We start from the raw sequence: 15,525 nt of genomic DNA, 5'->3' as shown, positions 1-15,525 counted from the left end.
ACGACAACTCATTAATGTGATTAAACTACCGGAAGTATAAACAATGCAAGATACAGAGCTTAAATATGTTCTCAAATGTGTTGTTTTACTTTCAGTTTGTATGCTGCATTGTTGAATTATTCGATAATTACTTTTATCGTGTATTTATGAGAAGTGTTCATCTTACCCACAGTGTCTGTCTTTACCTACCTTCCCCTATGTCCAATTACGTCGGACTGTAATACAAATTTTCTAGTTTGATGGGGGTTTATTAGAAGATAACTTAAAAATGAACCGTGAGGGCCTCATCGAGCTGCTTTTACACCCAGCCAATGATTGCTTTTATTTACCATTCTCCATAGTGTTCCAATCATCCTGTGGGAACTGGGTATTGGGTGGAGAAACGCTGGAAGAAGTATTAGTCACTTTCGTGCAAGTGTGCCGCTCCATGGCTACCAGAACTTGGGCGAAAAATTCCCGAAAGAAAATATGTTTAACAGACTTTTTCACACTATTTTGTCAGTGTTACGACCAACCATAAGTGAAGATGGCAACACAATAGGACCGGACGGCATGATGCCGAACCATGCTTTAAAAAGCAAATACGGGGATGTCAAGAGAAGTTTCCAGGCCGAAGTGTCCGTTTACGCAAAAGTTCATCGAGTGTCCGAAACCGCTCGCGGTCTTGCGCCCTCGTCTGCCAGTCCGTTATTCCGGCCTTAATGGCGGACGCCTACACGTCATCTTGCCACCTCAATTTGAGCCTACCACGCCTCCTCTGTCCTTGTGGACGGCCTAAAAAGACTTTACGGGCTGGGTCGTCCGTTTCCATGCGTACAACATGGCCAGCCCACCGGAGCCTGGCGAGCTTGACTCGCTGTACGACAGTGAGGTCGCCGTACATCTCGTATAGCTCGACATTATATGTAGTGGCTCCTCTATTGTCCGGGCACCGTTATTAAAAAGATCGGATCCATGAATAAGAATGTTATTCTTGATGGTCATCAACGGCTGATACGATCACATCACAGTCAGCATACCGATCAGGATAGCCCACTATCGATCTTCATCTACAATTTCGGGCTACAATTTCTAACTCAAGTTTCTTCAACCGAAATTTACGAAGATGCTTTATCGCAGTATCAAGAAGCACTAACTGTTAGCCAGAGCAACTCTTAACCGAAGATTTATCAGAAGATGAAGCCGAAATCAACAACGGTTCAATGGTCGAACCAGCCGGACCAGGAAGAACCAGCTCCTGTTAAAACAGAACTAGAGAACAGGCAACATCCATCATGGAGAGATCGCGACGAAAAATAAAAAAATGGAAAAGAGCAGCTCGATGAGCACTTCACCGGTCATTCTTAAGTTGCCTTCTAATAAACCACCATCAAACTAGAACCGTTGTGTCGGCGCGAATTTTAAGACAAAAACATTTGTTAATTTACATACCACATGAAGAAACACAATATATTCACGCACACATACACCTAACTAAGTATAGTGATTTTTTTTTTCATACATGAACAGGGAGGGAGTTACTTTCTTTCTCTTACAAACACATATAACTTTAACGACGGTTAGCTTAGTCAGCGTGTGGAGAAATTTATTGTTGATTTTTCGTGGCCTGGTTGTGATGGAATAACACCCATCGAAATCGAAAAGTAATATTTGTTCTAATAATTCAAAGAACAAAATCGATCCCATAAAATAAAATTCATACTATCATTATTCTAAGCCATTAATTTAGTTCGAAAATGTTACGAAATCATGTAAAAGTACAGTTTGAAAATGTTTCTCAAAACTTTATGTGAAACCGAAAACAACAATTATCTACTTACATGTAGCAGTTTCCCGCATGCCATCCGCCAAAAGAGCCCATACAACTCTTCATAGCGTAGTTCTCCACAAATAATACATTCATTCACTGAAAAAAAGAATTCGAATTAGGTTGAACATTGGAAGTAAAATGGAAGCTATTTTAAATGTGTGCATAAACGTCAATAATACAAAGGAATTTAAAACCCAGTTTTTGCTGACATTATTTATAGGTGCCTTCGGCTGAGTGTGTATTTATATAAGCCTTTTTGTTTTGCACTATAATAGATAATTGTTTCCTTTACACTTTCTGCGTATGTGTGTCATAGCTACAACGCCTGTTCGGGGTAGCTCTGGTGCGGGTTAGTCATGTAAGGTTAAAACATTGAATATTATTCCTACGTTACTCCCAGCTAGTTAGAGTCCGGTTATCTTGTTAATGGTTTAATCTTTCTGACACGAATTATCGTTCAACGAAATTAAAAAAAAAGTTTCTTTTGAAATTAATTCTAAGGGTTTGTGGCAACCTTGCTTCAATGTTTCATGTTTACAATGCTTTTAACTAGCTTAGCAATACAGATTCTTTCCTACAATTGTATGAAGAGCAAACAGACCATCATTTTGGTACGCGCCAAAATTCGTATTCAACTTAGTTTTCATTATGTGTGTCGTAGTAATGTAAAGTGTATGTTTTAAAGTAGATCAAAAACCATAAACATGGCCATCAAAACTCACTATGTATGTTTTAAAGTAGATCAAAAACCACAAACATGGCCATCAAAACTCACTAATAACTGCGCTGAGAGAAAGTATCATGAGAGTAGAAGGCTTTTAACTAGGAGACCGGTAGTTTAGTGCTTTACAATAAAACAAAATTGACACTTTCTATAGTTTATGAAGCGCACTTCAGTAACGCAATTTTAGTTTAAAAGAATAGTGCCTTTGAGTTGACGCGGGGCATCTACTTAAAAATTGTCAGCGGATAGAATGCATCTTTATCATCAAAAAGGGAATCAGGGGAATTATTAGGAACAAGGTTTATTATATGCAATCAGCGCGCCTTCCTTATACACCTCACCGCTCCTTGTTGAACAGTTTTCGTAGCGCTAATCGCTTAACCTAACCAAATACACCAGCTAAAAAAATGTTTTCACTGACCGCTGTCAACTGACTCACCGGTCAAAGGTAGGGGGTACACACATCGGGGTGAACTGCTTCTGTACGGTGTCACGCAGTTTTGCGTAAATTTGCATTTGCATTTTGTTCCTTTTTGCCCCTTAGCGCGTGTTCGTTGGTAGTCCCTACTTCGCCAAACCAACTTTTTTTGCTTCCACTTCATAGATCAGCAGTCGCCACATTTTCACAACGAAAACCTCCGCTTCCTCGTCGAGAACCTGTAACCAAAAAAAAAGTAAAATCCAGCGAATGAAAACGATACATCGATGTTGCATCCGAACGAGTGTTACTTACCATCTGAACATCGTCCAGTATACCCTGGGGAGTGCTACCGGCTAACACCTTGGAGCAGATGAAATCCACCAGCGTTGGTTCCGGTTCACCTATATACTCAATTATCTTTTTATTTATCCATGGTCGAATCTTCTTCTCGATCGTACTATCGATTTCGTTCCAATCGAGCGGATAATTAAAGAGATCGCTCTTCTCCGTTGGTATTTTGTCGATAATACTCTTAATATTTTTGCGCTTCTCTTCCTGCGATTTTTGAGTTTCTCGGCTCGATGCGTCATCCTTTTTGCTTTTCGATGATTTTGGCGCGCTACCCGCCGGTGTGCTGTTTGCCGTTCCAATCGGTGTGTCCGCTTGACCCCGTCCATCCTCGTACTCTGTAGAAAGTTACAAATTACACGATAGTATTAATACCAATAACAAGTTGCTATGGTAACCGTGAGTTTGGAGCGTGTGCTTACCCAATGGTACAAGTTTTCGTTTTTTCGGTCCGTTGGATTCCTCAGTGTCGTCATCAAGGCTGTTGAATACGTCCTTCATTTCAAGCTTTTTCTTTTTGGCATTCACGTTCAGATTAAGACTGATCGTTGGGCCTACTGCTGATTGCTGTGGCAGAAGTTGCTGATGGTGATGATGCGACGATTTGTCCGATATAGAGTTCATCTCACTGTTGCTATTTGCTTCGGGGCTTTCGGGAATTCCGTGCTGTGAGTTCGATCGCATCGAGTGTCGAGAGCTATCATCATCCAGCATTCCCCCAGAACCACCGTGTGCAGCAGTGCCTACACTACCGTGCCCCATCAGCCCGAATGAATCACGCGTTTCAGAACCTGCATGAGGCGGATGTTGTCCAGCAGACGCGACGCGTTGCTCCGTTGCATTATGATGACCGTGGTGCTGATGATGATGATGTGGATGATGGTGGTGATGGTGGTGATGGTTGCTATTTGCCATTCCATCCATTATGCTGGCAGAGCCTGAACCTGGCCCATTAGAAGTACTGCTATTCGCGGCCTGCAGCGCACTTCCAGCAGGTGAATTAAAGTTATCCTGCCCACTGGAGTCCGATTCGATTGGTTCAGCGTCGACCGAAGCAAGTTCCCTCGAAGCTTGTGCCAGTACGTAGCGCTCTTTATTCATGCGTTCGCGTTCCTTCGCGCGCTGACGCTCTATTTCCCGCATACGCTCCCGTTCCAGCTCCCGTTCGCGCTGCTGCGATTGTTCCAAATTTACGTCAATCAGAATCTTGGGTTTGTATAGATCCTCGCGTTCCTTTTTGGCTTTCTCGAACTCGAGCGTCGGGTTGTCATACTCTCCGCTGAATATTTTGTTCTTCAATTCATCCAACTCCTCCTGTTCTTTGTTGCGATCCTTGGAATCGGCGTCTGCTTCACGAACTCGTTCAGCAAGTCTTCGCTGTAGTTCACGACCCCTAGGTAAGCAATACAAATCAAACGTGAACAGTCAGTAGAAGCAACATACAAAAAAAAAGTCTGTAGTATTACTTACTTATAGTACTTTGGATCATCACGATCGTCATCGTAGTCCTCAAGAAACTCTTTCAGTCGTTTCGCTTCCCGCTCACGTTCCTCTTCCTTGCATCGATCCTTCTCCCGTTCCTTCTCGTAATCCTTGGCCTTCCTCCTTTCACGAGCTTCCCAGTTGCGCAACCGTTCTTGGTACGCTGCCTCCTTATCACGGGCCTTTTTCTCCGCTTTCTTCCTTTCCCGAGCTTCCTCTTCTATTTCCTTCTCCTTCTGGATGTCACGAGGATTCCGGTTCACCTTGATATCTTCCCGCTCCCGCTCGCGTTCACGTTCTCGTTCCCGTTCCCGTTCGCGTTCCCTTTCCCGTTCTCGTTGCCTTTCTAAATCACGTTCACGTTCTCGTTCGCGCTCCCGTTCGCGCTGCTCTCGCTCGCGCTCACGCTCACGCTCCTTGTCACGTTCACGCTGCTCTCGTTCCCGCTCACGGTCGCGTTCACGATCACGCGATCTCGATCTGCTGCGCCGTCTCGACGAGTTCGAAGGTTTTTTGTCCTTGCGGGGTGATACTGAACGTCGTTGTTTTTCCTCCGTTCGCTTTTCCTCTCGCTTCTTGCGCTCCTTTTCTTTTTCCTTTTTCAGCTCCTCCTCTTCGGTGTACTTGCGAAACTTGCCTATTTCTTTATTGATAATGTCGCGCTTTCCGTCTTCAATGTCCACCGTTTGAAGCATCTTTTTCTGCTTGGCTTGAGTTTCTTCCTGTTGCTGCTCTGCCGCTGCCAGCTCTTCCTTGAAGTCTTCCAGTATGCGATTGATGCTTTCCATTGCATCATCATCGCCCCGCTTCTCCGACACTTCGTTGGTTGTTTCGGCGTTATTTTCATCCTCACGGAACGAATCAAGCAGCGCTTTATTCTTGGCATCCACCTTGGCCACCAGCTTTTTTCCTCCCACTTCTAGGTCGTGTACCAAGCGCACGGCACGTGCACCCCCGGCAGGACTGTTGGACAGGATTGGAAGAATAGATCAGGAAATTTTAGCATTCATCAAAAACTGGCCCATCGTCTCGAATACTTACTCATATTCGCAGAATCCAAAGGTTGATACACGTTTCCAGTTTACCACTGTGCCGCAAGCGGCTAGTATTTGTTTTATCATGGGATCTGGTACCTTTTCGCTGATATTGCCTACGAATACGGTTACTATCGGACCATCGTACACGGGTTCTGGTTGGGGTGGTGGTTTGTTATTGTACATCTGTGGACGAGACCCGATTGTCGCTCCGGATCGGAAACTCCCTCCTCGGTTAGACGGGGGTGGCTGGTTCATAGCAGGCATCATCGGTTGCTGTAATTTAGTATTCATATTGTCACTGATGGATAGTATTGTTAATCGACTTGTGTATCAATTTTTACCTGTACAATTGGTGGAGCTATGTACGGTATCCCAGGGGAAACGATGGTGGTTCCCGGAGGACGAGGATGGAAAGACATGATGCTGATTTGTCAAAGTGCCGTTGCTTATCCAAAGAGCAGCATCAATTGAACCACACAACGTTTTGACAATAATTTGCTGAAATAATTCACACTTGTGTGTTTTGATTAAGGGAAGTGAACGCAACCTCTACAAAACTAAAGCTTGACTCGATGTTGTTCAGCTTGTAATCTAAGTGAAGACACGACTCTGATCTGAGTTAGCTGCCAGTCGTTTGCACACCAGAAGGTTTGCTCCGGAAGCTTCAGGGAAGCGGATGATCCAGCTTGTCAACAATCGATTTATGCTGTTGCCTTTACACCCACCAGCAGCCCAAAACAGTTGCTATGGCGGTACCTACACAATTTGATTCCGCTTGCCAACTAACCCTCCCGGTTCCTTGCTTCGATAACGAGAGGCACACACTTTGCACACAGCTACACGCACGTAACCCCAGCCCTGCGGACTCGCGGAGGCGCGCTAAGATGAAAACGAAGAACCTTTCTGCTTCTTATTTTGCTCTTCAAATTCCACAAATGATGCTAACTTTTACAGTTCACTTACAGTGAATCCCAAATTGGGAGGACTGGGACGACCTTCACTGCACGAGTCTAGCTAAACGCGAGCCGGTTTTAGCAGGAATTGAAGAATTATTTCTTTAAGATTTGCTGGCCCGTGCGTGCAAAAAAAGATAGGAGGACTTCGCGTTACTGAAAGTTTGTCAGGTTAGTTCATGCAGCACATTTTGACAGCTGATTTTTCATCGCACACATGACTGTACATGAACCGGTGGCGATGGTCTAAAACATCGCGTACTCGCCTTTAAATAAGATTTATGATTCATTCTTCTTATAACCCAAGATTATGTTCAATAAACTTACACTATAAAAATTGAAACAAAAGAAAAACATTTCATTTTTGTCATTGCCAGCGCGTCAAGGCGCAGAAATATGGAAAAGGATATTATGTCAGCAATCGTCAGTGTTGCTGCTCGTTGTGCGACCTGCTTATTTGGTTGATTTCCTGTCACGAGCATGCAGTGAAAAAAACAATAAACAAATTTTTATCAAAACCTCTCTTTACCGGTCGGAATCATGCGTGTGCTTACCGATGCAACTTGCATTAGAGTGCTTTGTGGCGAGAAATTACTCATAGGTACAAACAGACAAATAATCATACGGTTCAGAATGGCTTACTTATTCTATCTCTGTGTTGGACGAACTGTACAGGCATAGGGAACCAGTTGCTGCTCGTGTACCGCTCATCAAATGGATCAACGCTACGAAGGATCGCTCCATTGCCAAGGCTAGTGGATAAAATTCATGGAATAGAGGCATGTGTTATGAAGGAAGAACAATGGCTCGTGATAGTTCACGCTGGTCGTGCAACGTACAGTATCATATTAGATTGCCAATCCCACACGTTCTCTGAATGTGCTCTGCTCGTTATTCCGGAAGAAATAGACCTCCAGCCGGTACCTTTCATTCGACGACGGTTAAACGACTGGATTAGCCGGATCTCACTGCTCTCTTCTACCGAGCTGTGCATTGTTACCGCGCATGGAGTGGCAGCGTTATTGAAACGCGGCGATAGCAATCGTTGTTTGCAATGGGATGTTGTAGATAAAAGTCCGTGCGAGGACGGGTCTACGCTCTACTGTTCCACGATTACCGGCCAACAGTGGGAGAACGTTATAATACTTTCTGGCACTGCCTTAGGTCTTTTGCTGATCTGGTCCGTTGATGGTCCAAACCGGGGCAAAGTGTTAACGAGTGTCTCTGCCCATAACGGGGTCATTTTCTCGATATCGTGCAATTTTAATATAGGCTTGCTCACAACTACCTCGGATGATCGATCGGTTAAATTTTGGAACGTTAAACTGTCAGGTAATAAGGATAGCTGCTCGCGGGCGATAGAACTGCGGGAGGAAAGATATTGTTTCGCCCACACAGCTAGGGTGTTTCAATGTCGTATCATAAATGGAGGTAAGTTGTTTCACTGTTGATTTGGTTGCTCACTGTTTTTTTCATGAATGAAATCATAATTTTAGAACACCGAACTCTGGTTGCATCGATCGGGGAGGATTCACATCTTTGCCTTTGGACTGTCGATGGAGATCTGGTGCTGAAGAAACGCTTAGATGAAGGACCCACATTATGGAGCATGGATTATGATCCCACAAGTGCCACGATTTTTGTAACAGCGAGCAATGGAAACTTACATAAGTACTGCATACGCCATGCCATCGACGACGGTGACGATCTTTGTAAACACAAAAATGCCTTGACAGACATCAGCCCCAACTTGCAACGAAACGAGCATTTGGCAAAAGTAAAGTTCTTAAACAATGGATACATGGTAGCTATAACGAACCACAATCAGGTGATGATTTTGGATAGTAGTGGCACGATTGTACAACAGCTTGAAAGACTGGATGATTTTAAATGTAGCATTATAGAAATAGGAGCAACATATCTATATCTAGCTGGTGGCTGTTGTGTGAAAATCTACAAAATCGGCAACGACCAACCCACCCATCTCGTAGGAAGCGAAAACGTAACCTTCCAAAAATCTTTTGAAAATGAAGCCGGCTTTGATGTAAAAGAGAGTTCCATAAGGTCATTAAATTACTGTACACGGTCGAAAACGGTGGCCGTTTGCGATTCTCAAGGACGATGCGTTGTGTTCGATGAGACACTGGCGGACATTGTATCCTGCCATACAATTCCTAACTCACCTGAACGATGGCTGACTGCGTTTGTAGTACTCAATGAATCATTGTTGCTTATGGCCGATCGTTCGGGACACTTGTACCTTTTTGATAAGCTGCACGTAGAACCTGCATTCAAATTAACAAACGTGCACGGAAAGCTAGGCATCACTGCAATTATCGTTGAGGAAAATTGCCTGCCATTGACGGATGTGTACAACTTAAGAACCACCGGACATGATGGCCGGATATGTGATTTAGCTGTTAATTGTAGTACACGCACACTGGAACTCCTTACGTTCAGCAAATCGGTCATCGGATGGATCGATCGCAAACTGGTAGTACGCGGCTCAAAAACGTTCTACCTAGGCTTCAACGATTCACACTTCCTCGTGGTGGATGATGCCAATGAGACGTTTGTTCAGTTTGACTGTGGCGGAGGACACCGGTGTTGGGATTTCTTTTACGAACCATCAGCGGCCATCTTCACGTTCGTGTTCATTCAACATAAAAAACTAAAAAAAGTACATTTTACACCGCGCAACAACGTTGGCAGTGAGCTGACACTCTCACGCTTCAATTGGCACACACGGGCATGTAACGTGTTGCAGGTAGCGATGTATGGAAATTCTTATTTATTGCTTTCCGGAGGGGAGGACAATATTCTAAGAATCAACGTTTTGGACAATGGGCAAATACTGGAAGCGCCTCGTAAACACCTGTTTAGCCATATATCAAGCGTAAAAACGATTCTAGTCAAACGGCTTGAAAACGATGCACTGCTCATGATTTCAGCCGGCGGAAGAGCACAGATATGCTTGACCAGCATTGATTTGGACAGTTTTCGCATAAAACAGGAGTATGAATATATGCTATTGGCCACCGATTCGGAGCGCAGCCGATGGAAAACGAATCGACGGTCCACTTTCGATCCAGAAACAAAGTTTATGTGCGCGGCCTTTCTTACCAATGATCGCATCGTGTTTGGCTGTTCCGATGGGTTTGTGCGAATATTTCAGCTTTCTACAACCGATGGTCAGTTTTCAGTGTCCCTGACTGGTGAAACATTTTACGGACGATGCATTTTAAAGATGATTAGCATTGATATTGATGAAAAATCAATTTTCATAACAATGGCAACGGACGGATATTTATGCTTCTGGGATGCATCCTGCCCAACGGAGCCCATCTTCCGACATCGACATCATACCAGTGGCGTGAATGCAGTCGATGTAAAGCAAATTGGTGCGGGAAAACTCGTGTTTGTTACCGGTGGCGATGATCAGTCAGTTACGATTTCGTTACTAGAAATGAAGAAATCGAATGAAAAGCTACAGGTACGAGTGCTGAAGCATTTAAGTGAACAGTATATGCATACCGCACAAGTTACGGGATTAAAGTTGCTAGATAACGATAAAATGATTAGCGTGGGTGTTGATCAACGGCTGTTTGTGAGCAGTTTTTCTAGCTATGATAAGCTTGTAGTCGAAAGCACAATCAACACATGCATTGCGGACGTGAAAGGAGTATCGTTCATAGAGGAAGATAATGAAGCAATTGTGTATGGTTGCGGTATTGAAATAATCCAGCTGCAAGGCACATTGATGAACAGTAAAATGACGTAGAGCAATAAAGTTTTTAGATCTTGTTTCTTTATCTTAAAAAAGTAGGTTCATTATGACAAAGAATCCAACAATTATACCAAACTTATTTTACATTTGATCAACAGTTTTCAAACACCATAGACCAGTGGTCTCCCACCTTTATAGGATCGCGGATCACTTGGCTTTGAAAATACATTTGCCACGGCCCACATTCATTGAAGGGATACATTTTTTAATGTTTTTTTTTTATTAAAGATATGTTTAAATCTTATTCTAGACATGCATGTTGATAATTTAATCTTAATTGTGGGGGAAAAATGCACGATATGTGTAGTAATAAGCTTTTCTTTTTCAAAAATAAATTATTTCGCGGACCACGTCTGTTAACGCCACGAACCACAGGCTGGAGATAACTGCCATAAACCAAGCAATTATAACAAAACTTTGATTACAACATAAGTTATAATTCGATTAAAAATAAGCAACTTTAAACTAGAATAAAATGAAGTTTATCTAAAAGTAAGTTATTCTAGATAAACAAAACTACATTTCAGCGTACCTTTTCTTTTCTTCTTAAACCCCACGAGTTAAATAAACAATTAAACAAACAAGGATGTTCATGTAAAATTCGTATCAAAAAAAGAATTGATCATCAGCGAAATAATTTTAAAGATCTTAGTTAAATGCTTAATATTAAATATCAAAATTATTTCAAGGGAATATCCGAGTTTTTTTTTTTGAGAAATACAGTACATTTATTTAAATTCGCAAAATGTGGCTACGACTCATGTACGATTTTATCCAAACTCCCTTTTCCCTATTTTTAAATCATTCAAAATTAAGCCCAGTTCAGACAATTCGAAGAAAAAAGGAAACGTTACTGATTGGGAAATAACGCGTTACCCTGTTTCTGCATACAGCTGGGCGAGCTAGTGCACTCCGCGGTGATTGAGCGCTGCTACGCTCTGGTGAGTTCTGGCGAGTGGTGGATTATAGTTGGCGTAAGAAGCAGGAAATATTCGGGTGGGTGTGTTTTCTCTGTTGTGCCAAATGGAGCTTGCTTCGGGGGTTTCACGAATTCCAGAACTTGAGCTGTAACGGGCTGCACGTAGCCATTATGCACAGAGCAAGCATCCTTGTAGCACTGTGCCACACGCATTCATTTTCTTGCCATAATTGAGTAAAAACTTATTGTGTTATAAAGAACAGGTGTTCAGAAAAGGTGAAATTGTGTTTCTAATTTAGCCACGGTGATTAGTGTTGATTATCTGCTGCAATTAACAGCTAATGTTTCGCGGGTGTAAGGACACTTTTTCATTGTACCCTAGTGCTCTGCTACCTGTCCATATGCCAGGACAGGAATAGCAGGGGATCTAGTAATCGATATTGTGTACTTGCTTCAAGCACATCACGGCCAAAAAAGGAAGGGCGTATTAGGCGTTGCTATGCTACATTGACTGTCGAATTTTAGTGAAAAAAAGAAGAATACATATTCCAAAACCACACGCCACGTTGAATTCGTCCGCAGAGGTGAAAGGGCAGCAATGACGGTTCTGATTAGGGAGTTTTTCCCTTTTTCGGCATCATGGCCATAGTCATTTACTGCGCACGACGAAACCGACGGCTACTGCTGTTGCTGCTTGTTCGAGTGTTTTGAAGCCGTTCGGATTTGTATGGCTTCGTATTGGGTTACTGCGAGTTTTCATCGCACGTAGAGCCTTGCGAAAGGTCGTGAATCTTCCCGCGTTCTAGCCCCAGCGCACGGTGTGTGCAATAGTGTGTGATGTGTGAATTGAGTGTCATTGTTGGGAAAGAGTTTGTTTAAAGTAAATGCTTTACTAATTCTGCTACCGATGCCCGGGTTTTATAGTCAGTGGGCATGAGCTCTCAGCAGGATCGCAAATGAAACCGTGTAACATCTGTGCAAAATATACGTGATGTTTGCATTGTAATTACGAAATAATAGTACTTCTGTTGTTGCAGTAGTGTGTTCTTAAAGAGGTGTATTTCGTGCTTGTTGGCAAATCAGTGTTATTCTGTGATGAAAGAAATTTTGAGATGACTTTTCAAATATCCTTCGTCAAGGTTTAATGCACCTGTCAGCGTGTTGCGTACATGTGAAATGGGAAACCAATGAATGGAACTTATGTAAGTGATTGAATCCAGTATCTTTCGGAACTTTATGTTTATAATACATCTATATAACCGTAAAATCCTCGCAAACAAATACAAAAATAAGATACTTTTTTTTGTTTCTTAAAAAAAAGATAGATGAAATCCAAAAGTGCTATTAAGGGTCCACCGACGATGATTTATGTTGTACATCTATCGATTGCTCTGGGAGCTTTATTGCAACGCTTTTGGGTGGACTAGAATCAATGCGTGAATTGAATGGTTAAGCCAAAGTTCAAATCGGTTAACACGAAATGTGTGTGTGATAAGGCCGCTTTTATTCTTCAAAAAGAAATCCCATGTTAGCTTCTGCTACTTTCATGCATACATTTGCAACATAAGCATAAATATCGTTTTCATCATAAAATTTCTATTTGTTTACGGTATTGTTTAAACGCGGACTGCGTAGTTATGTTGTTGGATAAACAAGAATGACACAATCACTTGCCTACAACCTCAACTCTCAATGTTGCTGATGAAAAATAAACTATTCTTTATCGCATTATTTATTCAAACTATTCTCCCGTACGACTTCCATTAGTTCTAAAAATACTATCAATGAGCCATACATACTCTTACAAACGTTTTTTTTTTTGCTGGAAGATTTAAATTTTTAACTACAGAAAATCAATAACGTACCATTTCGGTTCAATGTCTGTACGTGTGTACAACGAATGTTAGCATCGCAATGCTCAAACTACTTGTTACTACAGTAACCGAAACGTAGGCATTTTCGATGCTGACGTGCTGCATCATTTCAATTTTGCGGAGTAAAATAAGAGTGCTAACAGTGCTAAATATAATGACAACATAAAAGGATGCTAAACATGCACACACACACACACACACACACACACACACACACACACACACACACACACACACACACACACACACACACACACACACACACACAAATGTTTTATTATGCAAAAAAATAATACCATAATCCAGAAACGCTTTCTGCTTGCTCATCATCATATGCTACCATTCAACAGCTACCTCTCGCAAAGCTTTTCCTGTTTGTCTTGATGTGCTGTAACAGTTTGTTTCGTGTAAACTTACTTTAGTCGTCGGCCAAGTCCTGGCTGGGCGTACGTTCGTTGGCATGTGAAGGATTCTCGAAAAACAAACAGAAGAAACCCGCCACACAACATATTTTGGATCTGCACCGAGACAATCCGTTACGATGAGAAGCCCTAAGCCCGCGCTAATGCATGGAGGCGTACGCGGGCATCAAAGTGATGTAGCAATATCGATTTTAAATAATCGTATATAGAAAGACAAAACCGCCGACGTCGTAACAGGTTTTACTGTCCATAACGAGATCGCGCTCATCATTCCTTGGTTCGGAATCCTCCCCGTCTACACCGACACACGAGCAACCTACCGATGAACCATAGTCGTGTAATAGTAGGCATTGCAAAGTCAGATCCAAGAGACGTGAGGTGGCGCATGTTGCTGAGACGTCATACTTCCGTTCTGTCGTGCTATTTCTAATCCCTCGCCTGTACTGGCGATAAGCACGAGCGCAGGACAACAGTGTGGACGGTGAACCTGTCGCCAAACGTCTCATCCCCATCCACTGCGCGTGCTACCCGTATCCGTTGCGTGTGTCGTTAACGTATTTGATTTCGTGTTCCTGTTACATTCCTTGGTGCTTTCGTCACGAATTGCGGGACTTGCGGCTCGTGGGCTAAGTTTAGCGACACGTTTTGTTTGTCCAGTGGTGATGTTTTTTGGGCTTATTCGCGGGTACCATAAGGGTACACTGTGATCGATTTATTTTTTCGACCACAAACGCCAACGTTCCACCGCAGCCTAAAAGGATAATATTCCACAGAACATTAGTGTTGTGGCCAGTAAAACATGAATGCTTAAATGGTTTAAGGGAAGGTATTTAATTAGCATTTCGTCGGCTTGTACCAGGAGAATGGTTAGAATCATCCAGAAAATAAATACAGTTTATAAATAGCATTTGCAGCGGATTGTTCTGAGCTTTTTTTGATCGTGGATGGAAACATAGAAATATCATGTACTAAATACGACGTAAATACGACAACATGCCCGTCATGGGTTCAATCCCCAAATAGACCGCGGCGCCATACGTAGGACTGACTATCCTGCTATGGGGGGGAATCAATTAGTCACTGAAAGCCAAGCCCACAAGTGGGTACAGGCAGGCCTTGACCGACATCGGTTGTTGAGCCAAAGAAGAAGAAGAAGAAATACGACGCACCAGGTTCGTATTTTGTACATGATGTTTCTATGTTTTCATTACGATAGAAAAATCCCTCTGCCAGCACCTTAAATTAACAACAACACAAAAACACCTTATTCATGTTACACCTATTAAGCATCCCTTTTCTAAATTATTATTGATCAAATTCTAACATCATTTTACTAGAAACTGAAACATTCAAAGCAGTAAAGACAATTTATATTATTTTATTTTGTTATGCAAATGGAATGTTCAATTTTCAATGTGAGATCTGAATAATCCTATCGGGGGAAATAGCCTCATTACTTAAATGTATTTTGCTCTTCTTTAAAAGTAACGAAGAACGCATGTTTTCTTTCTTAACTAAGCTTAGCTTTCGGAGTTGTATAAGAATATGTCTTTATACTAATACACCAACTTTATTTGTTAGCCTCTTCTATTCTCAAATAAAAGTATCTATGGAGTAACTCTCTCAAATGAAGGTCATGTAAACTATTAATATAGCGTGACAGTTACAATCACTGGTGAAGATTAATGGTCTTCAGCAAGTATTGTTTTGTATAATAAATGATCTTCTCGTTCGCCATTGGAATGACA

The 15,525-nt window shown here is 42.2% G+C and overlaps 3 protein-coding genes across 17 annotated transcripts in view; 2 read left to right on the top strand and 1 right to left on the bottom strand.

Moving 5' to 3' along the window:
* Nucleotides 1-1,559: 1,559 nt before the first annotated feature.
* LOC1274687 (RNA-binding protein 25) lies at nt 1,560-7,018 on the bottom strand. 3 transcript variants are annotated; one of them, XR_009765597.1, is made up of 7 exons: nt 6,164-7,018; nt 5,827-6,095; nt 4,774-5,748; nt 3,726-4,696; nt 3,268-3,641; nt 2,974-3,191; nt 1,560-1,906 (listed from the first exon to the last, which is right to left on the bottom strand). XR_009765597.1 is itself a non-coding variant. In XM_061652728.1 (7 exons), exons 2-7 carry the CDS (start codon nt 6,239-6,241, stop codon nt 3,099-3,101), a joined length of 2,760 nt encoding a protein of 919 aa, XP_061508712.1. In that variant the 5' UTR covers nt 6,242-6,701; nt 6,786-6,949; the 3' UTR covers nt 2,009-3,098. The 3 variants fall into 3 exon arrangements, 2 of the variants coding, with proteins under 2 accessions (XP_061508712.1, XP_313843.6); XM_061652728.1 differs by lacking the exon at nt 1,560-1,906 and having other exon boundaries at nt 2,009-3,191; nt 6,164-6,701; nt 6,786-6,949; XM_313843.6 differs by lacking the exon at nt 1,560-1,906 and having other exon boundaries at nt 2,009-3,191; nt 6,164-6,970.
* A 199-nt stretch (nt 7,019-7,217) lies between these two features.
* Nucleotides 7,218-11,083, top strand: LOC1274686 (tRNA (34-2'-O)-methyltransferase regulator WDR6). The gene is made up of 3 exons (XM_313842.6): nt 7,218-7,376; nt 7,451-8,206; nt 8,272-11,083. The coding sequence occupies exons 1-3, from the start codon at nt 7,316-7,318 to the stop codon at nt 10,554-10,556; spliced, it is 3,102 nt and encodes a 1,033-aa protein (XP_313842.6). The 5' UTR covers nt 7,218-7,315; the 3' UTR covers nt 10,557-11,083.
* Nucleotides 11,084-11,370: 287 nt separating this feature from the next.
* The window catches only part of LOC1274685 (solute carrier family 35 member F3), a 29,320-nt gene continuing 25,165 nt past the window's right edge, over nt 11,371-15,525 (top strand). For 5 of the 13 annotated variants that reach the window (XM_061652740.1, XM_061652733.1, XM_061652731.1 and 2 more), the window contains exon 1: nt 11,380-12,683. The gene's annotated coding sequence lies outside the window, so the exon portion shown is untranslated. Of the gene's footprint in view, nt 12,684-15,525 lie in introns of all 13 variants that reach the window. The other 8 variants (XR_009765598.1, XR_009765600.1, XR_009765599.1 and 5 more) reach the window with 5 other exon arrangements.

The sequence above is a fragment of the Anopheles gambiae genome, chromosome 2 (genome assembly GCF_943734735.2).
Source record: "Anopheles gambiae chromosome 2, idAnoGambNW_F1_1, whole genome shotgun sequence".
In the NCBI taxonomy this organism is placed as follows: domain Eukaryota; kingdom Metazoa; phylum Arthropoda; class Insecta; order Diptera; family Culicidae; genus Anopheles; species Anopheles gambiae.
The sequence above is the reverse complement of the archived record's forward strand: the minus strand, read 5'-3'. Positions and strand labels throughout refer to the sequence as shown.